Raw genomic sequence first — 26939 nt, 5'->3', positions numbered from 1 at the left:
TCACAGATACCATGGTCTTGTGGTACAGTGCTAGTGTCCCTATCTCCATGCCAAAAGATCAGGGATTGATGCCCTCCTCAAGATGGGATGACCGAAGAGTTGTGTGATAACTCAGCTTAATTTCCTTTTAAAAAGAGGCATCAATAACAGAAGGGATGATATACACAGTAAAGTATTTGCTATTTAAGTAATTGAACGTTGTTGTTTACACAGTATATTGGAACGCTGTGAAATCATTTATAATAAACTCAGTTAGCTCTTAAGCTGAGCTATTCGATTGTTATTACCAGAAATTCAAGCTCATTAAATAAATAAAATAAGGAAAATATTCAGGTGTTTAGCTTGGCAATAAAAGGACATTACTTGCCATGTAATATTAATCAATTGGAAGAGAAAACTTGTGGATTCACGTGAATTGCTTATCAATCCATCTAAAAATTATACACCAAGAAATTGAATATTTTGAAGATTAATTGAATTTTCCAAGAACCTCATTAATTATCTAATCCATTTGTCATGTGAATTGTAATCCAATAGACATGTCCACCAGTTTTACATTTCATATTTAGTTCGAGAAGAAGAATGTGGCATTAGAAACACCATTCTTAGATTGGTTGTTCAATTTCTATTAGAAAACCATAAGAATATAAGAACTAGGAGCAGGATTAGGCCGTCTGACCCTTCAAGTCTGCTCCACCATTCAATAAGATCATCGACTTAGATTCACTTACCCACACTCTCACTGTAACCCTTAATTCCTTTCTTGTTCAAATCATAATCTGTCTTAGCTTTAAAAATGCTTACTAAAGTAGCATCAAGTACTTCCCTGGGCAAGGAATTCCATAGATTAACAACCCTCTGGGTGAAGAAGTTCCTTCTCAATTCAATCCTAAATCTGTTCACTCTAACCTTGAGGCTATGCCCTCTTTCTTTTCCTAGTTTCACCCACCAGTGGAATCAATCTCTCTGCTTCTATCTTATCTATTCCCTTCATTATTTTCTATGTTTCTCTAAGGTCCCTCCTCATTCTTCTGAATTCCAATGAATATAATCCCAGTCTACTCGATCTCTCCACATAAGCCAACCCCCTCAACTCTGAAATCAACCTAGTGAACCTCCTCTGCACCCCTTTTAGTGCCAGTACATCCTTTCTCAAGTAAGGAAACCAAAATTGCACTCAGTACTCCAGGTGTGGTCTTGTACAGCTGCAACATAACCTCCCTGCTTTTAAAGGCAATCTCTTTCGCAATAAAGGACAAAATTCCATTTGCCTTCCTAATTATCTGTTGTACTTGCAAACCAACCATCTGTGATTCATGCACAAGGACAGCCAGGTCCCTCTGCAGAGCAGCATGCTGCAACATTTTACCATTCAAGTAATAATTCTTTTTATTATTATTATTCCTACCAAAATGTATGACTTCACATTTATTTACATTGTACTCCATCTGCTAGACCTTTGCCCACTCACTCAATGTATCTATGTTCCTCTGCAAAGTTTCACAGTCGTCTGCACACTTTGCTCTGCCACTCAGCTTAGTTTAATCCGTAAATTTTGAAAACGGACATGTGGTTCCCAACTCCAAATCATCTATTTAAGTTGTGAATAATTGTGGTCCCAACACCGATCACTGAGGCACACCACTAGTCACTGATTGCCAGCCAAATAGCACTCATTTATCCCCACTCTTTGCTTCCTGTTAGTAACCAATGCTAATGCTCTACCCCTAACACCATGCATTCTTATCTTATGCAGCAGCCTCATGTGCGACACGTTGTCAAAGGCATTTTGGAAATCTAGGTACATCACATCCACAGGCAATTTGCTTTTTCAACAAGAGGGAACCCAACTACCTCTTCACGACATTCAATGGTAATGCTACTTTACAATCACTTATTATCAATATTCAGGGCTATTATTGACCAAAAACTTAACTAAACAATCACTTAAACACCATGCAAGGAGGCCTGATGCTGAGCATTCGCTGGCGAGTAACAACTCCTGACATGCAAATCCTTGCCACTTTGCTCATAATGTCTTCATAGAATTCCAAAAGATTAGTTAAGCATGTTCTGCTCTTCATGCTGTGTATGCCCAATGGGACAATTTCCATTGAGATCCCTTGCTATTTCTTCCTTGTTAATAGACTTAAGCATCTTCCCCACTGCAGAGGTTAAGCTAACTGGTCTATAATTCCCCATCTTTTGTCTACCTCTCTTTTTAAACAGTGGTGTCACATGTATTGTTTCCAATCTCCTGGGACTGCCCCAGAATCCAGCAAATTTTGGAAAATTACCACACCTGCACATGCTATTTCTCCCACCATCTATTTTAGTACCTTGGGATGCATTCCATCAGGGCCAGGAGACTTGTCTATTCTTAGCTCCATTACCTTGCCCAACACTACCTCTTCCTTAATAATGATTGTTTCCAGGTCCTTACCTACCTTTGTCTCTTTGTCAATTACTGGCATGTTAAAAAAATAATTGTCTTTTGTCATTCTCAGGATAGTTTGTAGGTAGTGTCAAGGATTTGTGTGTCAGGAGTTGTTACTCACCAGAGAATGCTCAGCATCAGGCCTCCTTGCATGGTGTTTAAATGATTGTTTAGTTAAGTTTTTGGTCAATAATGGCCCTAAACATTGATAATAAGAGATTGTAAAATAACATTACCATTGAATGTCGTGGAGAGGCAGTTGGGTTCCCTCTTGTTGGAAAGGCAAATTGCCTGACACTTAGATATGGCTCCAATACAGTTGCTGCTTAGGAGCTTATGTTTGCATGTTGCCCAGTCTGGCCACACAGAGAGTCTAGAATAATTTATTCTAAACGGACCAATCATCAACAAACTACTCTGCCTGACTTTATAGAGGCCAGACCATTAATGAAGCAGCTAATGATAGCTGAACTGAAGACGCCACCCTGTGTAACATTTCCACCAATGTTTACGGACTGGGATAATTACAACCAGCTTCCTTGGAGATCGGCACAAATTCAGCCACCAAAGCATCCTAGTTAAGGATTACTTAGGTTAGTGCCATAGGATTGTTATTGTTAACCAGGATTGGTACACAGAGCTTGCTAACAGTGCACTGCACTCCACCATGTTACATGGGGGTATACAGTACGCCCACTCCCTCACAGACCTGCTGCACAAGTCACTGAGCACATTTGGATAATTAATGAGATTTTTATTTCTTTTGTCTTTAGCTAGGTCTGATTCCAATGATTAACTCTCTGGAGGATTTCAACAGTAAAACAGATTTGGATGAGTACAGACGATATCGATGTGTCGATGCTGCCTATCAAGTGGTACCTCAGACAATACCAGAAGTATGTGAGAGACTCATTGCCAGTATGTCTGCTCGGATCCACAATGGAGCTATCCGTGAGTATTAGAGGTCCAGAGAGAGAAAAATTCAAATTATACGAGTTCTAAACACTAAAGAAAAAGGCCATCATACTTTTACTTCTCCCTTGGGATGTGAGCATCGCTGGCCAAGCCTTTAATTATTATCCATTCCGAATTGCCCAGAGATGATTTAAGACTCAACCACACGGCTATGGGTTTGGAATCACATGTAGACCAGACAAGGTAAGGAAGGCAGATTTTCTTCCCTAAAGGACATAAGTGACCATTTTTTAAATGACAATTGACAATAAGACCATAGGAAATAGGAGCAGGACTAGCCCATCTGGCCCCTTGAGCCTTCTCTGTCTTTTAATAAGATCATGGCTGATCTTTTCATAGACTCAGCTCCACTTACTCACCTGCTTATCATCACGTTTAATTCCTTTACAGTTCAAAACTCTATCTATCTTTGCCTTAAAAACATTCAATGAGGCAGCCTCTATTGCTTCACTGGGCAGGGAATTCCACAGATTCACAGTCTTTTGAGTGAAGAAGTTCTTCCTCAACTCGGTCCTAAATCGGTTCCCCATTATTTTGTGGCTATGCCCCCTAGTTTTAGACAATTGTTACATGGTCCTGTTAGACTGGCTGTTTAATCATGCACTCTATTTTTAAAATTAAATTTAAATTTCATAATCTACCATTGTAGGGTTCAAATCCACATCCTCAGAACATTAGCCTGGATTACAAGTCGAGTGACAGTACCACTACACTGTGACCTCCCTATGTATTTAGATCTAAATATGCACTGATCAACTTACTAATCTAGTCAATCTGTTCAGAGATGTTATGACATGTCTTTGGAGCAGATAAGACTGGAATCAAAGCCTTCTGACCTACTGGTAGACACACTACCACTGCACCACAAGATCCTCATTGCTAACTTGAAGATAGCTGTACTGAGCAAAACTGACTTAATCAGATGCAAAGATGTCCTTGCCAGCATCCAGCATTAGCCCCGATAATAATAGAGAGTATCTTTGATGCTTTCTTAGTTGACATTAGCATCCCAGTCCTTGCACAGAGAAACACAGTGACAGCTTCATATTTAATAACATACTCTTTTTAAATTCATTAACAGGATGGGAGTGTCACTGGGCAGGCCAGCATTTATTGCCCTGAGGGCAGTTAAGGGTCAACCACATTGCTGTGGGTATGGAGTCAGATGTAGGCCAGACCAGGCAAGGATGGCAGTTTCCTTTTGTAAAGAATATTAGTGAACCAGATGGTTTTTTTCTGACAATGGATTCATGGTCATTGTTAGACTGTGAATTCCAGATTTTTTATTGAATTCAAATTCCACCATCTACCATGCGGGACTTGAATCCCTGTCCCCAGATTACCTGAGTCGCTGGATTAACAGTTTTAGTGATAATATCACTAAACCATCACCTTCTCATTTAATTCATGAACTGCAAAACCATTCCGATTTCTCAAAAAACATTGTTTGAATACTGTGTCAATAGATTTAACTGGCAATCTGGTGAAATGATACTGAACAATTTACAATCCTGAATAAGACTGATAAAAATTGTCAACATTGCATTGTATATTTATGTCAATTTGGCTGCTGAAGCAAGGTTCAAGATACACAGCACAACAAGTAGATAAACTTGCATGTCAGGAGTGGCATGGTGGCTCAGTGGTTAGCAGTGCTGCCTCACAGCCCCATGGACCTGGGTTCAATTCCAGCCTCCAGCGACTGTCTAGGTGGAATTTGCACATTCTCCCCATGTCTGTGTGGGTTTCCTCCCACAGTTCAAAGATGTGCAGGCCAGATGAATTGGCCGTGGTAAATTGCCTATCGCATTAGCCAGAGGAAAATGGGTCTGGCTGGGTTACTCTTTGAAGGGTCGGTGTGGACTTGTTGGGCCAAATGGCCTGTTTCCGTACCGTAGGGAATTGAATCTAATCTAGGGGGAAAAAATCAGCAAGGCTTGCATTTCTAAGTGAATTTTTAAAAAGGATAAAATTAAACAGAGCAGTAGATGTGAAGTAGAATCCTGCTGATTTCAGTTGAGAGTGTGTTTCTGGAAGAGCACGGCAGGCAGCATCCGAGGAGCAGGAAAATCGATGTTTCGGGCCGGAACCCTTCATGTGGAATTCCTGATCTGCTGTGCTTTTCCAGCAACACACTCAGCTCTAATCTCAAGCATCTATAGACCTCACTGTCTCCTACTGAATTCACCAGACTATCCCTGGTCTGAACAAAGGAAGGGATAAATTAGCAAGCATCCTCATTCCTGATCTCTGTGCACATATGCGTGCTTAGCAAAGATAGGATTACTCTTGGCTACATTGTCAACCAGGTGCTTACTATGTAATATCACACATGAGGAAAAGTAGCAGTGCAGAGCTATCATTGCGCAAGTGAAAGCCCTCTCCCATTTTGTAAGCAAGATCTGGTTGACCTGATGGGGGCCATGGGGAGTCGATTTACCTTAACTTACTAAGTGGGAAACCCATGAAATTACACCAACTGTTGTCCTTGCACCTTACCCTTGCATTATTCCCCAATATTGCATTGAGTTAAGAGTGACCTCAGTGCTTCATTATAAAGCGTGAAAATGAGATGGGTGGAATTAATGAAATATGTAACATTATTAGGTGCTATAATTTGGTCTGAATTTTCAGACTATAGACCTAATGGAATCTATTTTTGTATAATTATGTACATTGTCTGCTAACTGATTGGAGTTTCTTATGTACATTCTGCAGCCTGTTGCTGCAATCCTCAGGGATCAATCAGTCGAATATGCAGCAAGTTTGGTGGCCAATGCCAGTGCAAGCCTGGTGTGATTGGACGATGCTGTGATTCCTGTGCACCAGGATTTTATGGATTTGGTGCCAATAGCTGTTCACGTAAGTCAGTTATTCATGCAGGCTGAATGGGAATGATTAATAAAAGGCAAGTTTGGTTCATATTTTTAATGGTTATATAGTATATACAAATGTTCATTATTTAACATTTGTAATTGTATAAGTGTAGAATATTCACTTTCAAACCATTTTCTTATTTTAGCTTGTTTCAGTTCCATCATACACTAAAATTATTAAATAGTACAGAACTTCATCTAACAATCCATAAACCTTTCAAGCTGCAAGGATTTCCAGTACTTACAAAGATCAGTTCTCAGCAAAATGATTGTTATTTTTATTGTTCTCCTTGTGTTATGGTAAAGATTAACTTTTTCTGTTCCTGCTGGTAAGTTTTCCTGAAGATATTAACTGTTTAGCAGCGGTTTTTGTGTAAGTTCAGCAGAATGTAACTGACACAGCTTCCTGTCAAACTAAAATAACTTTATATTTGGCATATTTCCTTAAATACACAGTCCAATTGCTATCATGTACCTCACACCTATTATTTGATGCATTCCATTTTCTGTTTATTTCCTGTAGAATATTATTTCTTGTTTCCATAAAATTATGAGGATGGTGCATCTTTATGGTCTGATTTAGAGTCTAAACCTGCAAATCATTTATTTTGAATAAATTACCTTGCGATCAATCTGTTCATATGAGAACACAGAGAAAGGAGCAGGAGTATATTGTAAGGTCTCTCTAGCCTCTTCCACCACTTGGTACAATTATTGGTGATCTTATTGTTTGAACTCCACTTTTCCATCCATTCCACACATTTCTTGACCCCCTGAAAGAACAAAGATTTGTCCATTCCAGCTTTAAATACAGTCACTGATCCAACCATTCTGCCACCGTCAATTCCAATTCTTTATTTATAACGTAACAGCTTTTTGCAAATATGAGTCAGCAACTATGATTGCACAAATGCATTTTACCTTGTCTCATTTTACAATTTATTCCTCGTGACGTTAGGTTGGATAGCAGTAGATTGTTTTCGTTATCAGTCTGAGAGACACTGTAATTCATTATCCCAGTGGTACACTGTTTGTCTATTGATTTGCACTCAATTATTTACAAGCATCCCTCTCATACACCATGTGTTCTTTCTTTAAAGATAAACCCCTCACTGCGGTCTTTACTGAGATGGTGCTTGCAGTGCACCAACAGTTTGCAATCAGATTATTCATTTGTGTAAAATGCACTGAAGAAGGAAATGAACATGATAAAACTGGCTCTTGATACTTCCCCAAACTATACAAAATCTGCTTCATTTTTTAAAGTTCACTCAAAAATGAGTTTAAGTGTGAGAATAAAATGAGAACTTTCATTGCTTTGAGACATTTTTCATAATGATTCATTATTGTCCAATTCACTTCACTACAAGTCTATATTGTGGCTGCTTGCTGCTACTGTACTGGCACTGCTGCCCCTGATAATGTTGAAACAAGTTACCTAGAATTTCCAAGATCCAGCTCTTGGATTCCCTTAATGGTGGATTCATCCATTGGCTAAAGGCAAGGATCTTCCTCATTTATCTACAGGTACAGTACAGTACAAATGTGTTATATTGGAAGAGGTCAAAACACAATGAAAATGCGCTCTTTAGAATGATCGATTTTTCAATTCCTGCAGCTTACACCATGCATTTCTATATCATGACCACTCGTTTGAAATTATGGTTAATGTTATAAATTAGATTTTTGGAGATTTTTTTTTCTCTTGTGAGATATTCTTACTACAGAATTTATTCTATCCCTACTAGAGAATTCTTTTAGAAAAAAATAGAATTGAACCATGTATTAAAAATCAATGCTGGCAAATCTGAATCAAGTAAAGCTCTTAGCGTAAACAAAATTGGTTTTCTTTCAGCTGAAAAATTACTGTAGGATAGTAAAGCCTGCCCTCTTGTGTTATTTTATTCAATGGTAAGACCTGGTAAGCATTAATGTTTTATGGTTGTCCTTGAATAGAAAGTGAAATTGTTACATGGGCTTTCACCAAGTGTAACCAGTGGCTTTGTGACTGAGCCAATTTAACAGTGACTCTAATACCCTTATGGCTAGAAAGAAAAATGATGTGTTGTCAAATTTAAAAACTTAACAGGTTAATGTTGTAGGGAGAGAGTGCTGAACTGAGGCACACTTTGACCTGAATTGTGGTCTCTTACAGCTGGGTGCTGCCCTTACTTGTGTTGCTGGAAAAGCGCAGCAACACATTTTCAGCTCTGATCTCCAGAATCTGCAGTCCTCACTTTCTCCTGCTGCTCTTATTTCCATTGATTGGAATTTGCTTTGAGTTCATGTTGTTAAACTTTCCTCTTCCAGCCTGTTACTGTAACCGTCAAGGGGCCATCGATTCAATTTGTGATCAGCGAACTGGACAATGTCGTTGCCATAGAAATACCGTTGGCCATGCCTGTGACCACTGCCGACCCGGATATTACGGATTCCCAACCTGTCGTCCATGTCAGTGTAATAGTCATTCGGAATCCTGTAATCCTCAAACAGGAATCTGTGTGAACTGTAGAGCATTCGCCACTGGAAATAACTGTGAGCGGTATGGAGCTGTAACATTATTGCAGATTTAATAACGATTAAGATTAATTATAAATGCAATCCGGGCAGCGTTGCCAGTTGTACCTGCTTGTAAGTGGATTGTTTTGGATGTGATGGAAAACACAGTTACTATATAAATGTCATTGCCAATGATGCCACATAACACAGAAAGCTGTGGTCAGCAAACTGTGCTCGCTATCAATGGCACAGACGGCACAAGACTTTGTCACTCTCAGTATACTAATGGTTTTGTGGTGTATAGTGCAGAGAAAAATGCCATTCGGCTTTCTGGGTCTATGCTAGTTTCTTTGTATTACTTCTGCACTCTATCTGAAAGTATTATATGATTTCTGTCAATTGGACAGTTACATTTCTAGCTGTGCCAACTTCAATCCTAGTATCAAAATGTTTCCATTATTAGCAGTTACCAGGTTAGAATGCTGAACCTGGTGTCTGACCACCAGTAGGATATAATGTAAATGCTTCTGTTTCTTCACACAATGATGGCTGTGGCAGGAAGATGGACCAAAAGGATAAATCTAGTCCATAAATTGCCCTGTTGGGCTGTGTTTTGTTGCTCCTAACATTTCCAGGTCTGTCATCATGTATTGGATATCTGCAGACTTGGGTTGATTTGGGACGCTTTTCAAAATGGCACCGAATTCCCTCATTTTTCCCACCGTTCCCAGAGTTCTCAGTTTTTCAGAATGTCTCTTAACAATGGGGGATAGTCCAGATCATGAGCCCATGCTTGGCACTGCCCTGTGGCTGGCTGCCTTGCAGAGATAGGCCTGGCCTGCACCTCATAATATAAAAGGAGTATGGCTCACAGCATAGAACATAGAAGAATACAGCGCAGTACAGGCCCTTTGGCCCTCAATGTTGCCCACCTAACCTACACTAGCCCACTATCCTCCATATGCCTATCCAATGCCCGCTTAAATGCCCATAAAGAGGGAGAGTCCACCACTGCTACTGGCAGGGTATTCCATGAACTTACGACTCGCTGAGTAAAGAACCTACCCCTAACATCTGTCCTATACCTACCACCCCTTAATTTAAAGCTATGCCCCCTCACAATAGCTGACCCCATACGTGGAAAAAGGTTTTCACGATCAACCCTATCTAAACCCCTAATCATCTTGTACACCAAGCACATCAGAATTAGAGTCTGTATGAGGGAACCTTTTGAAAAGATGAGCATGCCCCTCATGGCAAGGTATAGGTCACGTGGCCCTTCATACACCTGCCCTCCTCCCCCTCATTTAAAGATATGACACTTTCATGCTCATTCAAAAACCTTACACTATATAGAAGAAAATAACCCTTAATGGCAGTTGGGCATGTAAGAAAAATGTCAATCACTTAAAGTTCTTACTGTTAAAGAACTTTTTAAGTTTCAAACTCTGAAACCACAAGAAACATGAAACCACTCAATCCCGTTCAAACAAAGATTGTGAGATTGATAGAGATCAGCCCGAGCTGACAATCAAATAGGGACAGAGTTGTTTTAGTAATTCACTGGTTGGCTGGGTTCTCAGCCAAGGCTAAAAAATTAGTCAGCCAATGGAGAGCTGAAACACTTGAGCAACCCTGAGAATGGTTCCTGATGATGTATAACGTTCAACACCATTTGTGATTCTTCAGACACTGAAACAGTATTCTTGCCACAAGACCGGCACAATATCCAGGCAGAAACAATACTCATGCCACACATGTGTCAGGCAATAATCACCTCCAATACAAGAGAATCAGTGATGCCATTGCTGAATCTCCCAACAACAACATCTTAGGAGTTACCATTGACCAGAAACTGAACTAGGCCAGCCATATAAATACTGTGGCTACAAGAGCAGGTGAGAGGCTACGAATTTTGATGTGATTAACTCACCACATTCCCAAAGCCTAACTGTCATGCATAAGGCACAATGCAGTGGTGCAGTGGAATGCTTTCCATTTGTGTGGACATGGGCAGCTCCAACATTCAAAAGGCTTGACACCATCCAAGACAGGATGTCCAGCTTCAATATTTGTTCACTCCATCACCAATGCACAGTAGTTAACAATACCATTTATAAGGTGCGCAGCAGAAATTTAGCAAGACTCCTAGGGCAGCACCTTCCAAAGCAACAGTGTCCACTACCTAGCACAAGAGTACCAGAAGCATAGGAACATAGCACATGGAAGCTGCGCATGTTCTTGACTTGGAACCAAATTGTGGTTATTTCTCTGTTCCTGGGTTAAAATCCTGGAACTGTTTTCTCAACAGCACCCTCTGAGTACCTACCCCCAAGGACTGCACTGGTTCACGAAGCCAGCTCACCACCATCTTTTCAAAGGCAGTTGGGGAGGAGTATGAATATTCTTCCAGCCAGCCACACCCACATTCCATGAATGAATCAAAACCAAAAAAATCAGCATGATATTTATTATTATTCCTGTTTCATGGCATGTCGGTGAATCTTTTCAAACGTTCCTTTATTTCTGTTTTGGCAGATGTAGTGAAGGTTACTTCGGTAATCCGAGTTTAAATGAACCTTGTCGACCATGTCAGTGTCCTGACATTCCAAACAGTGGACGCTATTTTGCTCATTCATGTTACAAAGACTCGAGAACTCAACAATTGGTTTGTAACTGCCTTGAAGGCCATTCAGGTGTGAAGATTATTAAGCGTATTCTAGTTTACAGATGTTGATAATACAACGTAGTTTAACTGGCTTAAAATCATCTTCTTGGAACTTTTAAGCTGCATGTTTTCCTCTCCTGGTTACCCTGACCTGTTTTTAATGTCCACATTTGGTCAACACACCATGAGCAGATGGCATTATCATACTGGTATCGGAAAGCTGTGTGGGCATATTGTGTTGTGTTCCATTACTGGAGTGATTACTGAGGTAATCTCTTCAAAGTAATATATTTGAGCCCTGGCACAAACACCATTCCCTGACCATGAACTCCACACCTCTTTCTGACAACTGTCTGACACTAAAACAGAGTCTTTGCAAGCTTGCTGCCATATTTAATACTGAGAGGAGCTCTGATATCCATAAGAGTATCTGTTGGCAGCTTCATCACACTGTAATCACTTGGGTCTGCCTCATCTCAGTTCATCTGTTGCTAACTCATCTTTCTGTTTTTACCATTGGACATGGTGATTGCAATGCACCAATGGCTGAACTTCCATCATCCACTCTCCATAACCCTGAAGTCATCCAAACAATATCATAATTTTAACATTCTCATCCATGTTTTCAAATTCCTCCATAGCCTTAGACCACTTAAGAAACACAGGAACATCTGAATAGCCCCTCAAGCCTGTACCACCATGCAATGAGATCATGGCTGATCTGTGGATGAACACAATATATCTGCCTTTAGTGTTTATCCCTTAATTCTTTTGCCTGACAAAAACAAATCTGTCTAATTTAAAATCTGTACTCTCTGTAATCTTCCCAGCCCTGCCCAGATTGCACAGGTTCACTCTTTAACATAACATGCACTCGAAAAAACAAACTCGAGGGCATGTGGTCTATAGGTATCTGCACTTCCTGCAATTCAGGTCTTTTGAGTATAAACAATTTTAACCAATCCACCGTTGCTATCCTTCAGCTGTAAGGGCAGTAAACTTTGGAGTCTCCTCCATAAACAACATAAATTTTCATTTCTCATTCAAAACTTTGTTTAAAACATAGCTCTCTAAGCAAGCACATGGTCATTGCCTCTGTTATTTCCTTCTGTAGCTCAGTGTCAAATTGTGATTGATAAAGCTGCTGTGAAAAGACTTGACATATTTTACAAGTAAAAGGTGCTATACAAATGTAATTTGGTCTGGTATATTATTTAAATTTGTTGTGATTGTTCCAACTGAGAAACTAAGATGAATAAATTTACAAAATTTATATTTGAAATTGAACACTTATGAAATAAATGAATAGGAGCAAATTTACACTTAACAAGAGTGTAGATCAGACAGTTGGCAGTACAGTTACAATCCCATTTCTAACCTGTATTCCCAGCAGCTATAGAGTCCCTACAGTGTGGAAGCAGGTCATTCAACCCATTGACCCTCCAAGGAGCATCCCACCCAGACCCACTCCCCTACAATATCCCTGTAACCCTGCATTTCCCATTGGCCAATCCACCTAACCTGCACATCTTTGGACTGTGGGAGGAAACCGGAGCACCCGAAGGAAACCCACGCAGACGCTGGGAGAATTTGCCAACTCCACACAGACAGTTGCCCAAGGCTGGAATTGAACCCATTCCCTGAGGCTGTGATGCAGCAGTGCTAACCACTAAGCCACCACTCCACCCCATGGATCCCAACTATGGATCCCCGCTGTGATACAAGGATCAGAAAGTTACATGGAGGAACGAGTTTTGAGTGGAAAATGTGGTCTGATAGCTAACTTATTAATTTTCACAGCTCTGATAAATTTGTTGGCTATCTATTTGCTGGAGCAATGTATTTAGTCTATGGTTCACTTGATATCTAGGTTTACCACCTTGGTGACATGTCACTATATTTGATTGGATTGGAGCCAGTCTATATCTGTGCTGCTATTAAAAGTTTTTGTGTCTTTCTGTTCAGGAAGTCGCTGTGAGAGATGTTCTCCTGGTTTCTACGGTACTCTGATAGGGATTGGAGATCACTGTTTGCCTTGCAGCTGCAATGATAACATAGACAGGAGAGACCCAGGAGCTTGCGATCCGCAGACGGGCAAGTGTTTGAAATGCCTGCATAACACCTATGGACCAAATTGTCAGTACTGCAAGCCAGGGTATTATGGATCTGCTTTGAACAAGGACTGCAAACGTAAGATTCTCAGGAGGTTAATTATTTCAGTTAGATTTGTTGCGACACGGGGTAAACCCTCCTGCTTAATTTAAAACCAGCAACACAGAAAAGATTTATCCCGTGCTGTAATCTGTAAAAATCAGGTGGCCAAGAACTATTTCAAGTAAAAATTAACAACTTTATTTCTTAAAATATAACAGAGAATAATTAACTTACCACTATTTAAAATGTCTTTCTCTAACATATCTTTTACCTTCCCTTCTATAATGCTAGCTGATAAAATTCCCAATTAAGATTTACAAAACAACGCTTCTTATCTCAAATCCAGGCAGCTTTTGGTTCTTATCTTCGGATCTTAATGTTTTCTTTTCTCCTTGTTAGGAATTTCTGAGTCACAGGTTACTGATCGAAAAGGCACTTTTAAGAGAGCTATTTTCAAGCATGCTGGGCCATGGCAGTTCTCCCTTCAACTGTTCAATTTTCCCTGGTCCTATATCCCAGAACATCGGATTGTGTCATTGGCTTTTAAGATCGTCAATATACTCAATTTAATCTTGATTGGAGTTTGATATGTTTCGGGTATAATTCAAATTGATTGGCCGAATTCAAATTTGTTTTTGTCTCCAAGCAACGAACTAATCGAGTGGTTCGACCCAGTGCTACATTGTTACCATTTTTGAGTACACTTGGTGCTGGGTCTGGTAGTTCTGCTGCTTTTAACTCTCTTAAAGGAATACTCACATCTTCATTATAGATAGTATATAAGTGCTCAAGTTCTGGCTCAATGTATCCTAAAACAAGTTAGGATACATTGTAACAAGTAGCGGGCGGCACGGTGGCACAGTGGTAGCACTGTTGCCTCACAGAGCCAGAGACCTGGGTTCAATTCCCGCCTCAGGCGACTGACTGTGTGGAGTTTGCACGTTCTCCCTGTGTCTGCGTGGGTTTCCTCCGGGTGCTCCGGTTTCCTCCCACAGTCCAAAGATGTGCAGGTCAGGTGAATTGGCCTTGCTAAATTGCCCGTAGTGTTAGGTATAGGGGTAAATGTAGGGGTATGGGTGGGTTGCGCTTCGGCGGGTCGGTGCGGACTTGTTGGGCCAAAGGGCCTGTTTCCACACTGTAATATAATCTAATCTAATCTAATCTAATCTAAAGTTTCAGTGTGGAATTTCATAAGCATATTTGCAATGTCAGCTTCAGGATAAATTTTGCGGATTCCTGTGTAACTGACAGCAATTACTGAAACTTACAGACCCAGTGAAAATATGAGAATTCTAACATGCAGAACTTCAGTGTTTTTGCACCAGAAGCAGCTTTGAAATGTGTTTTGTCATTGATAACCTGCTAAGGTATCTAGTTATATAACAGGTAACTTGCTGAAAGTCTTGCTTAAATAGCACTTCCAGTCATAGAGTCATACAGCACGGAAACACACATTTTGATCCAACTTGTCCACACTGACCAGACATTCCAATCTGACCCAGTCTCATTTGCCACCACTTGGCCTATATCCCTCTAAACCCTTCCTATTCATATACCCTATTCAGGTGCCCTTTAAGTATTCTAATTGTGCCTGCCTCCATCACTTCCACCAGCAGTTCATTCCATACACACATTATCCTTTTTAAATCTTTCCCTTTTCATCTTAATCCTATGTCCTCTACTTTTGGATTTCCCTAACCTGGGAGAAAGACCTTGGCCATTCACACTATCCATGCCCCTCATGATTTTATAAACCTCCATAAGTTCACACACACCCTCTGACGCTCCAGGGAAAAATGCCCCAGCCAATTCATCCTCTCTCTGTAACTCAAATCCTCCAGTCCTAGCAACATGCTTGTAAATCTTTTTAACATCGTCTCCTATTTAACAACATCTTTCCTATAAAAGGGCAACCAGAATTGTATGCAGCATTCTAAAAGTGGCCTCACCAATGTCCTGTGCAGCTGAGAAATACTTGTTGAGGTCCCAGGGAGTTATCTACCTTTATGTGTTTTAAGACACCCAGCACCTCCTCCTCTGTAATATGAACTCTCCAAGACATCACTATTTATTCCCTCATTTCCCTACCTTCCTTGTCCTTCTCCACAGTAAATAGTGATCCGAAATACTCATTTAGGATCTCACCCCTCTGTAGTTCCGCACATAGATGGCCATGTTGATCTTTAAGGGGCCCTATTGTTTACCGAGTTACACTTTTTCTTTTCATGTACTTATAGAATCTCTTTTGATTTTTCTTAACTCCATTTGCCAAGGCCATCTCATGTCCCATTTCTCCCCACTTGATTTCCTATTACCATTATACACCTCGTGGGATTCACTCGATCCCGACTCTCTATACCTGATATATACCTCCTTGGTTTTTGACCAGACCCTCAATATCTCCAGTCATTCAGCATTCCCTACACCTACCAGTCTTGACCTTCACACAAACAGGAACACACTGTCTCTGAACTCTCATTGTCTCATTTTCAAAGGCTTCTGACTTCCCAACCATTTTTTTTTACCCACGAATAACCTCCCTCAATCAACATTTGAAAGTTCCTGCCTAATACTGTCAAAATTGTGCTATTTTTGTCCTATTTCTCAACTAACGGCAGTATTTATCTAGTGAAGTGTGGTCTGACTCAGGAAATTTTGCAGCACCATAACAACCTGTGACAATCTTCAACCAATCACCATAATAAGCTTTATGATAGCCAACTGGATTTTCAATATCTGGGGTATTATTGTCCCATTTTGTCCTTTGGTAGCATTAATGGGCCGGACTGGTTTGGTTTTACCCTTGATTTTTGCAGTTATATGTTGTCGTGCTAAATGTTGTTGGTTTTAACAAAGCAGCATTTATATAACAGCATCTATGAAAGGATGAATGCAATCCATTTTCTTTGGTGCTTACAGTAAATGAGATCCAAATTTCATTTTCAGTTGTTCCACTATTGATCATGGTTGCATTAGTAAATTTATAAAAAATACATTCTTACATACTTTGATAAACTTCTCAGAATTGTCCTTTTTCATTAATTGTTCATTTGATGTGAGTGTTGATGGAAAAGCCAGCATTTATTGTCCATCCTCAATTATCATGGAGAAGGTGGTGATGAGGTTCAGCAGTCAGTAATAGTCAGCTTGTTGCTCAAATGTTTCAGGGACAATGCTCTGAATTTTGTCACGAGTCGAGATGTTAGTGAGAAGGACTGTGCAGGATCGATGGGATACGTGTTCATTTAAGTTTCTGCTGCCGAAGTCAATGCTGGATGATTAGTCCAGGTGTTTCTGTGTGACAGAAACTGAATGGTTTTCTAGGCCTTTTTAGAAGGGAGTTAAGAGTTAACCACATTCCCATGATTTGGAGACACACTGGGTCAGACAGGATAAGTATTTCCTTCCCTGAAAGAAATGGTATAATCCCAGCCGAGGTGTCTACTGGACCAGTCAGATCCCTGGATGAAACTGGGCTGACAGTTTCTATTTTGTATTTTTAAATTTAACATGGCCAAAATTAACTGAAACACAAGTGTGCCGGGCTGCAGATTTAGATTTAACAATAAAATATAAGTTAAGTACGCAAAAGAAATAAAACAAAAATGACATAAAACAAACCAAGCTATTTGCATATAACACAGTTTAAGAGATTTCAAAAACACAAGGCAAAATACAATCCCACCTCCTTCGCAACACCATCATATTACAGTTACTCAAAGAATCCAGAGAAATTCCAGTTTTGGAAGCTGTGAGGCATTTTCCCTTGACCACTCGCACAACTCGGAGCTTAGACTTTTTCAGTCTTTAATAACCCGCAGACTTTTACACAAACACTCCTAGATCTGCAAGTTTGACAAACAACACACTTTCACTGAGGTACATTTCCTTAACTGCTCCAAACATTTTCCTTTTTCTAAAAGACACTCGACATCTGACTTTAATCGGCTCTTTCAAACTGCCCAGAAGCTTTTCAATTAAATTGCATTTTTTTAAAAATTTGCTCTTCCTGGAGTCTAGGAAGCTCATTACTTGATGTTTTCTCACTCCAGTCTTAAACACACACAGCAAAACAAATCTCCATTCATACTCTAGCAGACGTATAATGCATCAAGACCATGGTTCCAGACGATTGAGCATTAATGTTTAAATCTCAACACCAAGACCATTTGTGTTGAAATGTTAGTTCTGTTCTTCTCTGTGCAGATGCTGCCAGACCTTTTGAGTTTCTACAGAACTTTTTCTGTCTTTGTTTCAATGTATCTGGCATCTGCAGTTCTTTGTTTTTATGAACCCGATATATTCTTTTGATAACTGAGTCAGAGAGATGTACAGCACAGAAACAGACCCTTCAGTCCAACTCGTCCATGCTGACCAGATATCCTAAATTAATCTAATCCCATTTGCCAGCACTTGGCCCATATCCCTCTAAACCCTTCCTATTCATATACCCATCCAAATGCCTTTTAAATATTATAATTGTACCAGCATCCACCATTTCCTCTGGCAGCTCATTCCATATTTCCACCACTCTCTGCACGAAAAAGTTGCCCCTTAGATCCCTTTTATATCTTTTCCTTCTCGCCCTAAACCTATGCCCTCTAGTTCTGGACTCCTCTACCCCAGGGAAAAGACTTTGTCTATTTACCATATCCATGCCCCTCATGATTTTATAAACCTCTATAAGGTCACCCCTCAGCCTCCGACGCTGCAGGGAAAACAGCCCCAACCTATTCAGCCTCTCCCTAGATCTCAAATCCTCCAACCCTGGCAACATCATTGTAAATCTTATCTGAACCCTTTCAAGTTTCACAACATCCTTCCGGTAGGAAGGAGATCAGAATTGCGTGCAATATTCCAAAAGTGGCCGAACCAATGTCCTGTACAGCCACAACATGACCTCCCAACTCCTGTACTCAATACTCTGACCAATAAAGGAAAGCATACCAAACGCCTTCTTCACTATCTTAACTACCTGTGACTCCACTTTCAAGGAGCTATGAACCTGCACTACAAGGTTTCTGATCCATTTCATGATCATCGCCACTGAGACTATCTTTTAAATTTGAGATTTATTAATTGGATGAAGAGCTTGTCATTTGAGGAACAGTTGAGGCTCTGTACTTTATGGAATTTGTAAGAATGGGGGGAGGGATCTCATTGAAATCCATCAATCTCACACAATTCTGAGAAGCCTGGATAGAGTGAATGTGGAGAAGGTGTTTCCTACGAGGGGAAACATTAGGACCCAAGGGCTCGGCCTAAGAGTAAAGGGATCACTTTATAGAAATGAGATGAGCAGGAATTTCTTCAGCCAGAGGGTGGTGAATCTGTGAAAAGTATTGCTGCAGAGGGATGTGGAGGCCAAGTCATTGAGTGTAGTTAAGACAGAGGTAGATAGGTTCTTAATTAGTAAGGGATCAATGGTTGCGGGGAAGAGGCAGGAGTATGGTGTTGAGAGACATACCAGCGATGATTGTGTGGCAGAGCAGACACAATAGGCCAAAATGTCCTAATTCTGCTCCTGTATCTTATGGTGCTTTGGTGATAAAATCCCTCGATCCATTGTGGGGGGTTCCAGAGAATTCATGAGGGCCTCTGGATGAACCAACTATGTTATCATTACGGTTCCCTTCCAGAACATTATAGTGCATTGCTAAAACTGGACAGTCTGTTGTGGGGAAATTGTTGGTGTCCAGAATCAAGGATGATGTAACTGAACACCTTGACATTTTTTAATTAATCAGGGAGAGCCAGCATGGATTCATGACAGATAGATCAAGCCTGACAAACCTTACTGAATTTTTTTTAAGAGGTGACTTACGTAGTGTACAGGAGAATGTCTGTGGATGTTGTTTATATGGACTTCCAGAAGGCATTTAATAATGATCTATTATTGTCCCATTCACTTCACTGCACGTCTATATTGTGTATGCCACTATTGTACTGGTACTGCTACCACTGATAAGGTTTAAATAAGTTACATAGAATTTCAAAGTTGTTAATTTTAAATCTGAGATAGATAATTTTTTGTTAAATGAAGATATTAAGAGATAAGGGCCAAAGGCAGTTATATGGAGTTAGGCTATGGATCAGCCAGGATCTCACTGAATGATGGAACAGACCCGAGGGGCTGAATGGTCTACTTCTGTTCCCATTTGTTTTTCAAGCCTATAAATTAGCAAAGACAGAGTTGATGGCAGAATGCTAACATGCTGTATATGAAATAATTTGGTTATCATTCTGTCATCCTATATAATAGCAATGACTATATGACAAAAATAATTAATGTGATATGAAGCACTAAATATGAATGTCACTATAGTTAAAAACAGTTTAATTTACTCTGACGTTAAATTATGTTTCAGAATGTACTTGCAATGGCATTGGACTCGATAGGGGGCGCTGTGTTCCCAATAGTTTGTGTATGTGTGATCAAGCAACTGGTCAGTGTCCATGCTTACCAAATGTGGTTGGGAACAGCTGTGTGAAATGTGCTCCTGGTTTCTGGAATCTGCGCAGTGGAAGAGGATGTAAGCCTTGTTATTGTGACCCTCAGAACTCCGTCAGCTCCCAATGTGACGAGGCAAGGAGGAAATTTGTATATTTAATCAAAGATACAAAATCACTGAAAGTATCAAAAAATTCTAATATTGAACAAAACGTGCAGAGCCATTTCTGAAATAATAGATTTGGACATGCCATGTTTGTCCAGTAGAGGGAACCATTGCCATTTATAAGTAATGGGACAAGGTATTCAACCTAGTGTCATCACACCATAGTGTCATAGAGTCACAGAGACGTACAGCATGGAAACAGCCCTTCGGTCCAACTTGTCCATGCCGACCAGGTATCCCAACCCAATCTAGTCCCATTTGCCAGCATTTGGCCCATCTCCCTCTAAACGGTTTCTGTTCATAAACCCATCCAGGTGCCTTTTACATTCTGCAATTGTACCAGCCTCCACCACTTCCTCTGCAGCACATTCCATAGTTGCACCACCTTCTGCATGAAAAACTTGATCCTGGGGTCCCTTTTATATCTTTCCACACTCACCCGAAGCCAATGCCCTGTAGTTCTAGACTCCCCATCCCCAGAGAAAAGACTTTGTCTATTTATCCTGTCTATGCCCCTCATAATTTTATAAACCTTTATAAGGTCAACCCTCAACCTCCGACGCTCCGTGGAAAACAATCCCAGCCTCTTCAGCCTCTCCCTAGAGCTCAAATCCTCCAACCCTGGCAACATCCTTGTAAGTGTTTTCTGAACCCTTTCAAGTTTCATGACTGAGGAAATTGCAGGGCCCCTTGCAGAACTATCAGTATAATCAATAACTACGGGTGAGGTGCCTGAGGACTGGAGACGGGCCTGCTTATTAGACTTCATTCTAACCTATCTCTTAATTGCGTATTTTAGGTTACTGGACAATGTCAATGCAAAGCTGGCTACAGTGGAAAAACATGTTCTGAATGTCAGGATAATTATTATGGCAACCCAAGAATACAGTGTATCTGTAAGTATCTATTTCCCTAACAGTCTTTTTTCACAGGTAGTTTGAATTGTTCAGTGAAATGTCAAAGATTTAGGACATTGTTGAACCAAGAAATCAAAAAGGGAATTGTACTTAATTTTGTTACGAGTTAGTAACCAAGAACCTATGAGATGCATTTCAGCACATGCTACATCAGTGCAGATTTTATTACTAATTTCCTAAGATTGATTGGTCTGTCAGCTAGCTTTTGAGTAATGGCAGATTGGTGATGAGCTTTAATTAGTAATCCATTCTTATTACGCTCTACAATCTATTATTAAAGTGTGTCAGCTGCATCAGCTCTTTTGAAAACCATCCCAGAGGGAAAAGCCAGTGAAACTTTGAAACAAATATATGAGTAGTAGTGGATCTATTTTGACTATATGAGGACTAATAGGTGTCATTCACCAGTATACTTTTTCTCGTCTTGGATAGTATTCTGAGGACTAACTTATCCTTTATTTTGATTGTATCTGTCTGCATGTGTCTTGCTTTTGGGACTATTCCTCATAAAACAAATGTTAACAAATGCTTTTAATCGCAGAGAAGCTGAATTATTAAGCCCTACCACCTCCACACATAAGATCAAATGTTTGATAAAACAATTTGAAACAGAAAATTGCCATCTTTAGGAATAACAGTGGACTACTAAAAGAAAATTGTAGCAATAAGTTGATGAGATCCCACAAATGGCTGATTCAATTCACAATGCACAGCCCACAGAATTTTACAGCATCAGAATCCTGACAGGGTTTCATTAGGGAGGGATGTGATAACATTGGAGAGGGTGCAGAGGAGATTTACCAGGCCATTGCCATGGCTGCAGGTTTTTAATTATGAAGAAACATCAGACAGACTGGGGTTGTTATCCTTGGAGCACAGGAGATTGACGGGGTCATGACTGAGATATTTAAAATTATGAGGGGCATAAATAGACTAGACAGGAAGGAACTTTTCATCTTGATGGAGGGATCAATGACCAGGAGGCATACATAGGGGCAAAACATTTGGAGGAGTGGAGAGGAAATTATTTTCATCCAGAGGATGGTGGGAATCTGGAACTCATTACCTGTAAGGGTGGTAGAGGCAGAAAACCTCATAGCACTTAAGAAGTATCTAGATACACACTTGTGATGCCAAGGCATACAAGGCTATGAGCCAAGTGCTGCAAAATGGGATTAGAGTGGTTAGGTGCTAGTTTTTGGCAAGTCAATGGGCCAAAGGGCCATTTTCGGTGCTGTAAGCCTCTATGACATAAGCATCTAAGGGATAACTAAATGAAGAAGGGAGCCAGTCCATCACCTCAACTAGGATGAACAATTTGGGGATTTGTGTACCCATGTGAATGTTATAACTCACTAGATTCACGCTGCAAATCAAGCCCTGCAAGGGACATCACAAAAGTTCCAAAGTTGCTAAAAAAAAAACAAAACATCCCTGATTTCCCTGATTTTCAGACCTAGGTTGATAGCAAGCACAGACCTACCAAAAAAGCACTTTTGTTTTGCTGGTTATTAAATGGTAAACCATTAAACTAAATTAAGTAAATGTAACAAATTGAACTCTAAACCCTTTCCTCCCCTTACACACTCACATAGACAGACAAGCAACAACAGAAACAAACACATGGCTGGAGGAAAAACGGGGGAACCATTCTGCGGTATTTGTTCCCAAGTTCTGTTGGGTTTGGTTCTTGCTGATCCAGAGGTTTCTCCTTGACTTTCCTTTTTCCGGTGTTCCTTTTGGTTTGCATGACCTTTTCACTTTATCCAATTCAACATCACAACTTGCAGCATCTACTGAAGAAACAATAATATGGTTTTCTTCAGGTTTCAAGTGGCTTACTGCACAGAAGGTATAGAGAGAGAGTGAGTTTGGCTGTTGGAGACCTGCTGGTTTGTTTTCTGATATGAGAATGCTTCTCTCTGTCTTACTCACAGCCCAAGCTATTCAGCAACTTGACAACCAGGCATTTTGTCATTGACAGACTGAGCATCTTGATCATTAATAATTGGATCCTAGCCCACAAATCAATCAGCTTCACTTGTAAACAACCACTCAGCTCCAGCTTGTCTGCACATTGCTGGAATCTACACCTACACAAACAGGGTTCACAAAATTCCTAACTTTCAAAATATATCGCCATCTTTAAAAGTCCTTGGGTTTCAAAACAATTCCTTTTCAATTCAGTCCACAGTTTTAGAAAGTACAAAAATAAAAATGAAATTGTATTTACATTATGTATTTTATAAGCATAGCTGAATAAACCTGTTTAGCTGGGGCACTTGAAATCCATGTATATGCATCAGTCACTCTCTCTCTCTGTCATGTGCATGAGAATAGGATCATAAATAACCTACTTGGATAAATCTGTTTGGGGAAGCTTCCAGCAAACCAGCAGAGCAACGTGAGTATTTTTTTTCCTTGAGAAATAGGCTTTAAAAATTCAGGCTGAGAGACAAAAAGCTGATGGTACATGTTAGTGGGATGATCTTCAAAGATGGTTTCATCAACCCGTTTGACTGGGAGACTGGAACAGTATAGTCTTGACTGGCAGTCTTTCCGAGCTTTTGTGGGCGTGGTTCGAGATATTTCTCTCTGCTAATAATATCCTCAAAGATCCTGATGATTCAACTGTTGATCAGACAATAGGGAAAGGAAAGGGGAAATATTTTTAGATGGAAGTGTACCGTGAAGTGGATAAAAAGAAACTGAAGAATTCGCTGAGCTAAAAGAGATGCCACTTTGAGTTAAGTTGTGTCAGCTTGAGCAGTACTATAGTCATAAGTCCATTAAAAATTGCTGAAGGCTGTTAATTTGGAACCAGTTGGCCAATTAGCACATTGGAAAGTTCACTGAGGCTTTGGAAAAGTTGTCCATTCACTGTAACTTTGGAGAATTTCCAGAGAAAGCGCAGAGGATAGACTTATGTGCAGTTTAAATGTGCCAGTGTTAATTTCCAGCATAGGTTACTAGGTGACATTGTCTTTGGACATGATGGAATGTGATGGTAGTGAAATCAGATTTGACAACTGCCGGTTATCTGCTGAAGTAAAATATCTGTAGCTGAGTCTGCTAAAAGCCCCAACAAGGGTGGTTGGTCATAGCAGTGCGACAATAAAGTCCTGTTGCAGTCTATAAGCCAACATTGGGCACGAAATTGTCACATTCTGAAGGGACAGCATTACACTTGCAAGAAGAAGGATCTTTTTGTCAAGTCATGTCAAGACAATTTTAAACACAGAAACCGCTGGCTGGAGGAAATGGCAGTCACTGCGTATGGTGGTCGCACAGCATCAGGTCAATGAGGAGTCAGTTTAGACCCATATGAGTCAAAACACAGAATGTCCTGTGGAAATTCACAGAATGTACTCCAAGTAGCATTGGATGAAGCTCTATGTAGGTTAAGGAGGGTGCACTAGGTGTTAAATCAGCAAAGAAATCACACAGAAAATTCTGAAAGTTTGAAGGAAAGAAAATCCTTATAATAGGAGCTATGATCATTCTAGACACATACAAGGAGCCAAATGCTCATAACTGTGGCAATGGTTAGAAAACAGCCAATGAAGGTTAAAGCATTTAAATTCAACTAGACCAAGTTTTTCACAAAGAAGTGATTGCTAAAAACACTTAGTTATTTAGTGACAGCAGTAAACCAGTTCAAGGATACAAGAGCATTGTGCAGGGATCATAGGAAAGCAAGACCAGTTTATTTCAGCTCTTGTCCAGTGCCTAATGATCTAAAGGCACAAAGTAGAGCAAGAACTGAAAAGACTTGAGCCAATTTACAACTTGAGTTAAATGTTGAATCTAGTCATATTCAAATAATAACACACTCATGGGTCTATTTCAGTTTCATCAGTCACCATTTGGTGTTTCTTTACTCCCCCTGAAATTTCAAGGAATAATAAACCAAATTTTGCTAGGAATTCAGGGAGCAGTTAATTATTTGGATGACGTGCTTATTTCAGTCCAAATAGGTAGACCCATAATGACCAAAAAAGGTGCTCCAACTTTTCGAAAAGCATGGTGTTCAGGCATAGTGTGTCAAATGTAAAATGTTTCAAAACTCTGTGGAGCGTTTGTGTCACAGGATACGTCAAGATGGATTATACCGCCCTCTGGACCCGTACATCACTGCCCCCCTCTGAACTATCACCTTCTCCCTCACCTTCATCCACCTATCAGTTTCCCAGTTACCCCACCAACCCCAGCCCCCTCCCATTTATCTCTCAGCCCCGACTCACAAGCCTCATTCCTGATGAAGGGCTTATGCCCGAAACTTCGATTCTCCTGCTCCTCTGATGTTACCTGACCGGCTGTGCTTTTCCAGCACCACACTCTTGTCTGAAAAATGGATTACATGCCACACCGAGTAACATACAGGCAATAGGAAATGTGCCACACCCTCCAAGTATCTCTGAGATCATAACATTGTTGGACTTAATGAATTTTTATGGTGAAATTGTATGAAATCCAGTAACGTTATTGCACCCATTGAATTAACTTTGAAGAGCAGCATTTCATGAAATTGGAAGATGGAATTTGACAAAGGATTCTGGTCCTATGAAATTGAACTGGTACATGGCAAAATGCCTGGACATTACAATGTATCTCAAAAAGATTAACCTAGCCCGTGATGCCTCTCCATATAAATAGGTATTGTGCTTTCCCAAATATTGGAGAATGCTGAGGAAAGACCACGTGCCTTTGACTCATGCACCCTCAGAGTCAATGACAAAATTAAGAAAGAATTTAAAGGCTTGTCTTTAATTTTTGGCAGTTCATAAATACTTATATGTTCATAGTTTACAGTCAAAACTGATTATAACCACAAACAGCTAACTTGAATCCAAAGTCTTCAGTACACACTCAGTTGTTGTAATGGTTGTTGATCTTATCTGCTTATCAGCATGATCTGAAGTACTGGTGATTGAAACACCAGTGTAATCACTGAGATGCCCAGATTATCCTAAATACAGGTAGGACCCTTTTCATCTAAATTGCCAGAACCAGCAGATTATATTAGTAGAACAATAGAACATAGAACAATACAGCACAGAACAGGCCCTTCGGCCCACGATGTTGTGCCGAACATTTGTCCTAGCTTAAGCACCCATCCATGTACCTATCCAATTGTCGCTTAAAGGTCACCAAAGATTCTGACTCTACCACTCCCACAGGCAGCGCATTCCATGCCACCACCACTCTCAGGGTAAAGAACCCACCCCTGACATCTCCCCTATACCTTCCACCCTTCACCTTAAATTTATGTCCCCTTGTAACACTCTGTTGCACCCGGGGAAAAAAGTTTCTGACTGTCTACTCTATCTATTCCTCTGATCATCTTATAAACCTCTATCAAGTCACCCCTCATCCTTCGCCGTTCCAACTTGAAAAGGCCTAGCACTCTCAACCTATCCTCGTACGACCTATTCTCCATTCCAGGCAACATCCTGGTAAATCTTCTCTGCACCCTCTCCAAAGCTTCCACATCTTTCCTAAAGTGAGGCGACCAGAACTGCACACAGTACTCCAAATGTGGCCTAACCAAAGTCCTGTACAGTTGCAACATCACTTCACGACTCTTGAATTCAATCCCTCTGCTAATGAACGCTAATACACCATAGGCCTTCTTACAAGCTCTATCCACCTGAGTGGCAACTTTCAAAGATCTATGAACATAGACCCCAAGATCCCTCTGTTCCTCCACCTCACTAAGAACCCTACCGTTAACCCTGTATTCCGCATTCTTATTTGTCTTTCCAAAATGGACAACCTCACACTTGGCAGGGTTGA

At 40.3% G+C, this 26939-nt stretch overlaps 1 protein-coding gene across 3 annotated transcripts in view; it reads left to right on the top strand.

Annotated features, from left to right (window-relative positions):
• The window catches only part of LOC122561661 (laminin subunit beta-4), a 180842-nt gene that overhangs the window by 115406 nt on the left and 38497 nt on the right, over positions 1 to 26939 (top strand). For all 3 annotated transcript variants that reach the window (XM_087999570.1, XM_087999569.1, XM_043713613.2), the window contains exons 19-25: positions 3211 to 3388; positions 6131 to 6274; positions 8599 to 8830; positions 11326 to 11483; positions 13421 to 13645; positions 19978 to 20195; positions 21026 to 21122. In XM_087999570.1, coding sequence (XP_087855696.1) covers positions 3211 to 3388; positions 6131 to 6274; positions 8599 to 8830; positions 11326 to 11483; positions 13421 to 13645; positions 19978 to 20195; positions 21026 to 21122 — 1252 coding nt within the window. The remainder of the gene's footprint in view (positions 1 to 3210; positions 3389 to 6130; positions 6275 to 8598; positions 8831 to 11325; positions 11484 to 13420; positions 13646 to 19977; positions 20196 to 21025; positions 21123 to 26939) is intronic.

Source organism: Chiloscyllium plagiosum, unplaced genomic scaffold, assembly GCF_037043375.1.
Source record: "Chiloscyllium plagiosum isolate Xiang-an unplaced genomic scaffold, Cpla_swu_hap1 HiC_scaffold_23, whole genome shotgun sequence".
Lineage (NCBI taxonomy): Eukaryota > Metazoa > Chordata > Chondrichthyes > Orectolobiformes > Hemiscylliidae > Chiloscyllium > Chiloscyllium plagiosum.
This window is presented reverse-complemented; position numbering and strand designations above follow the sequence as displayed.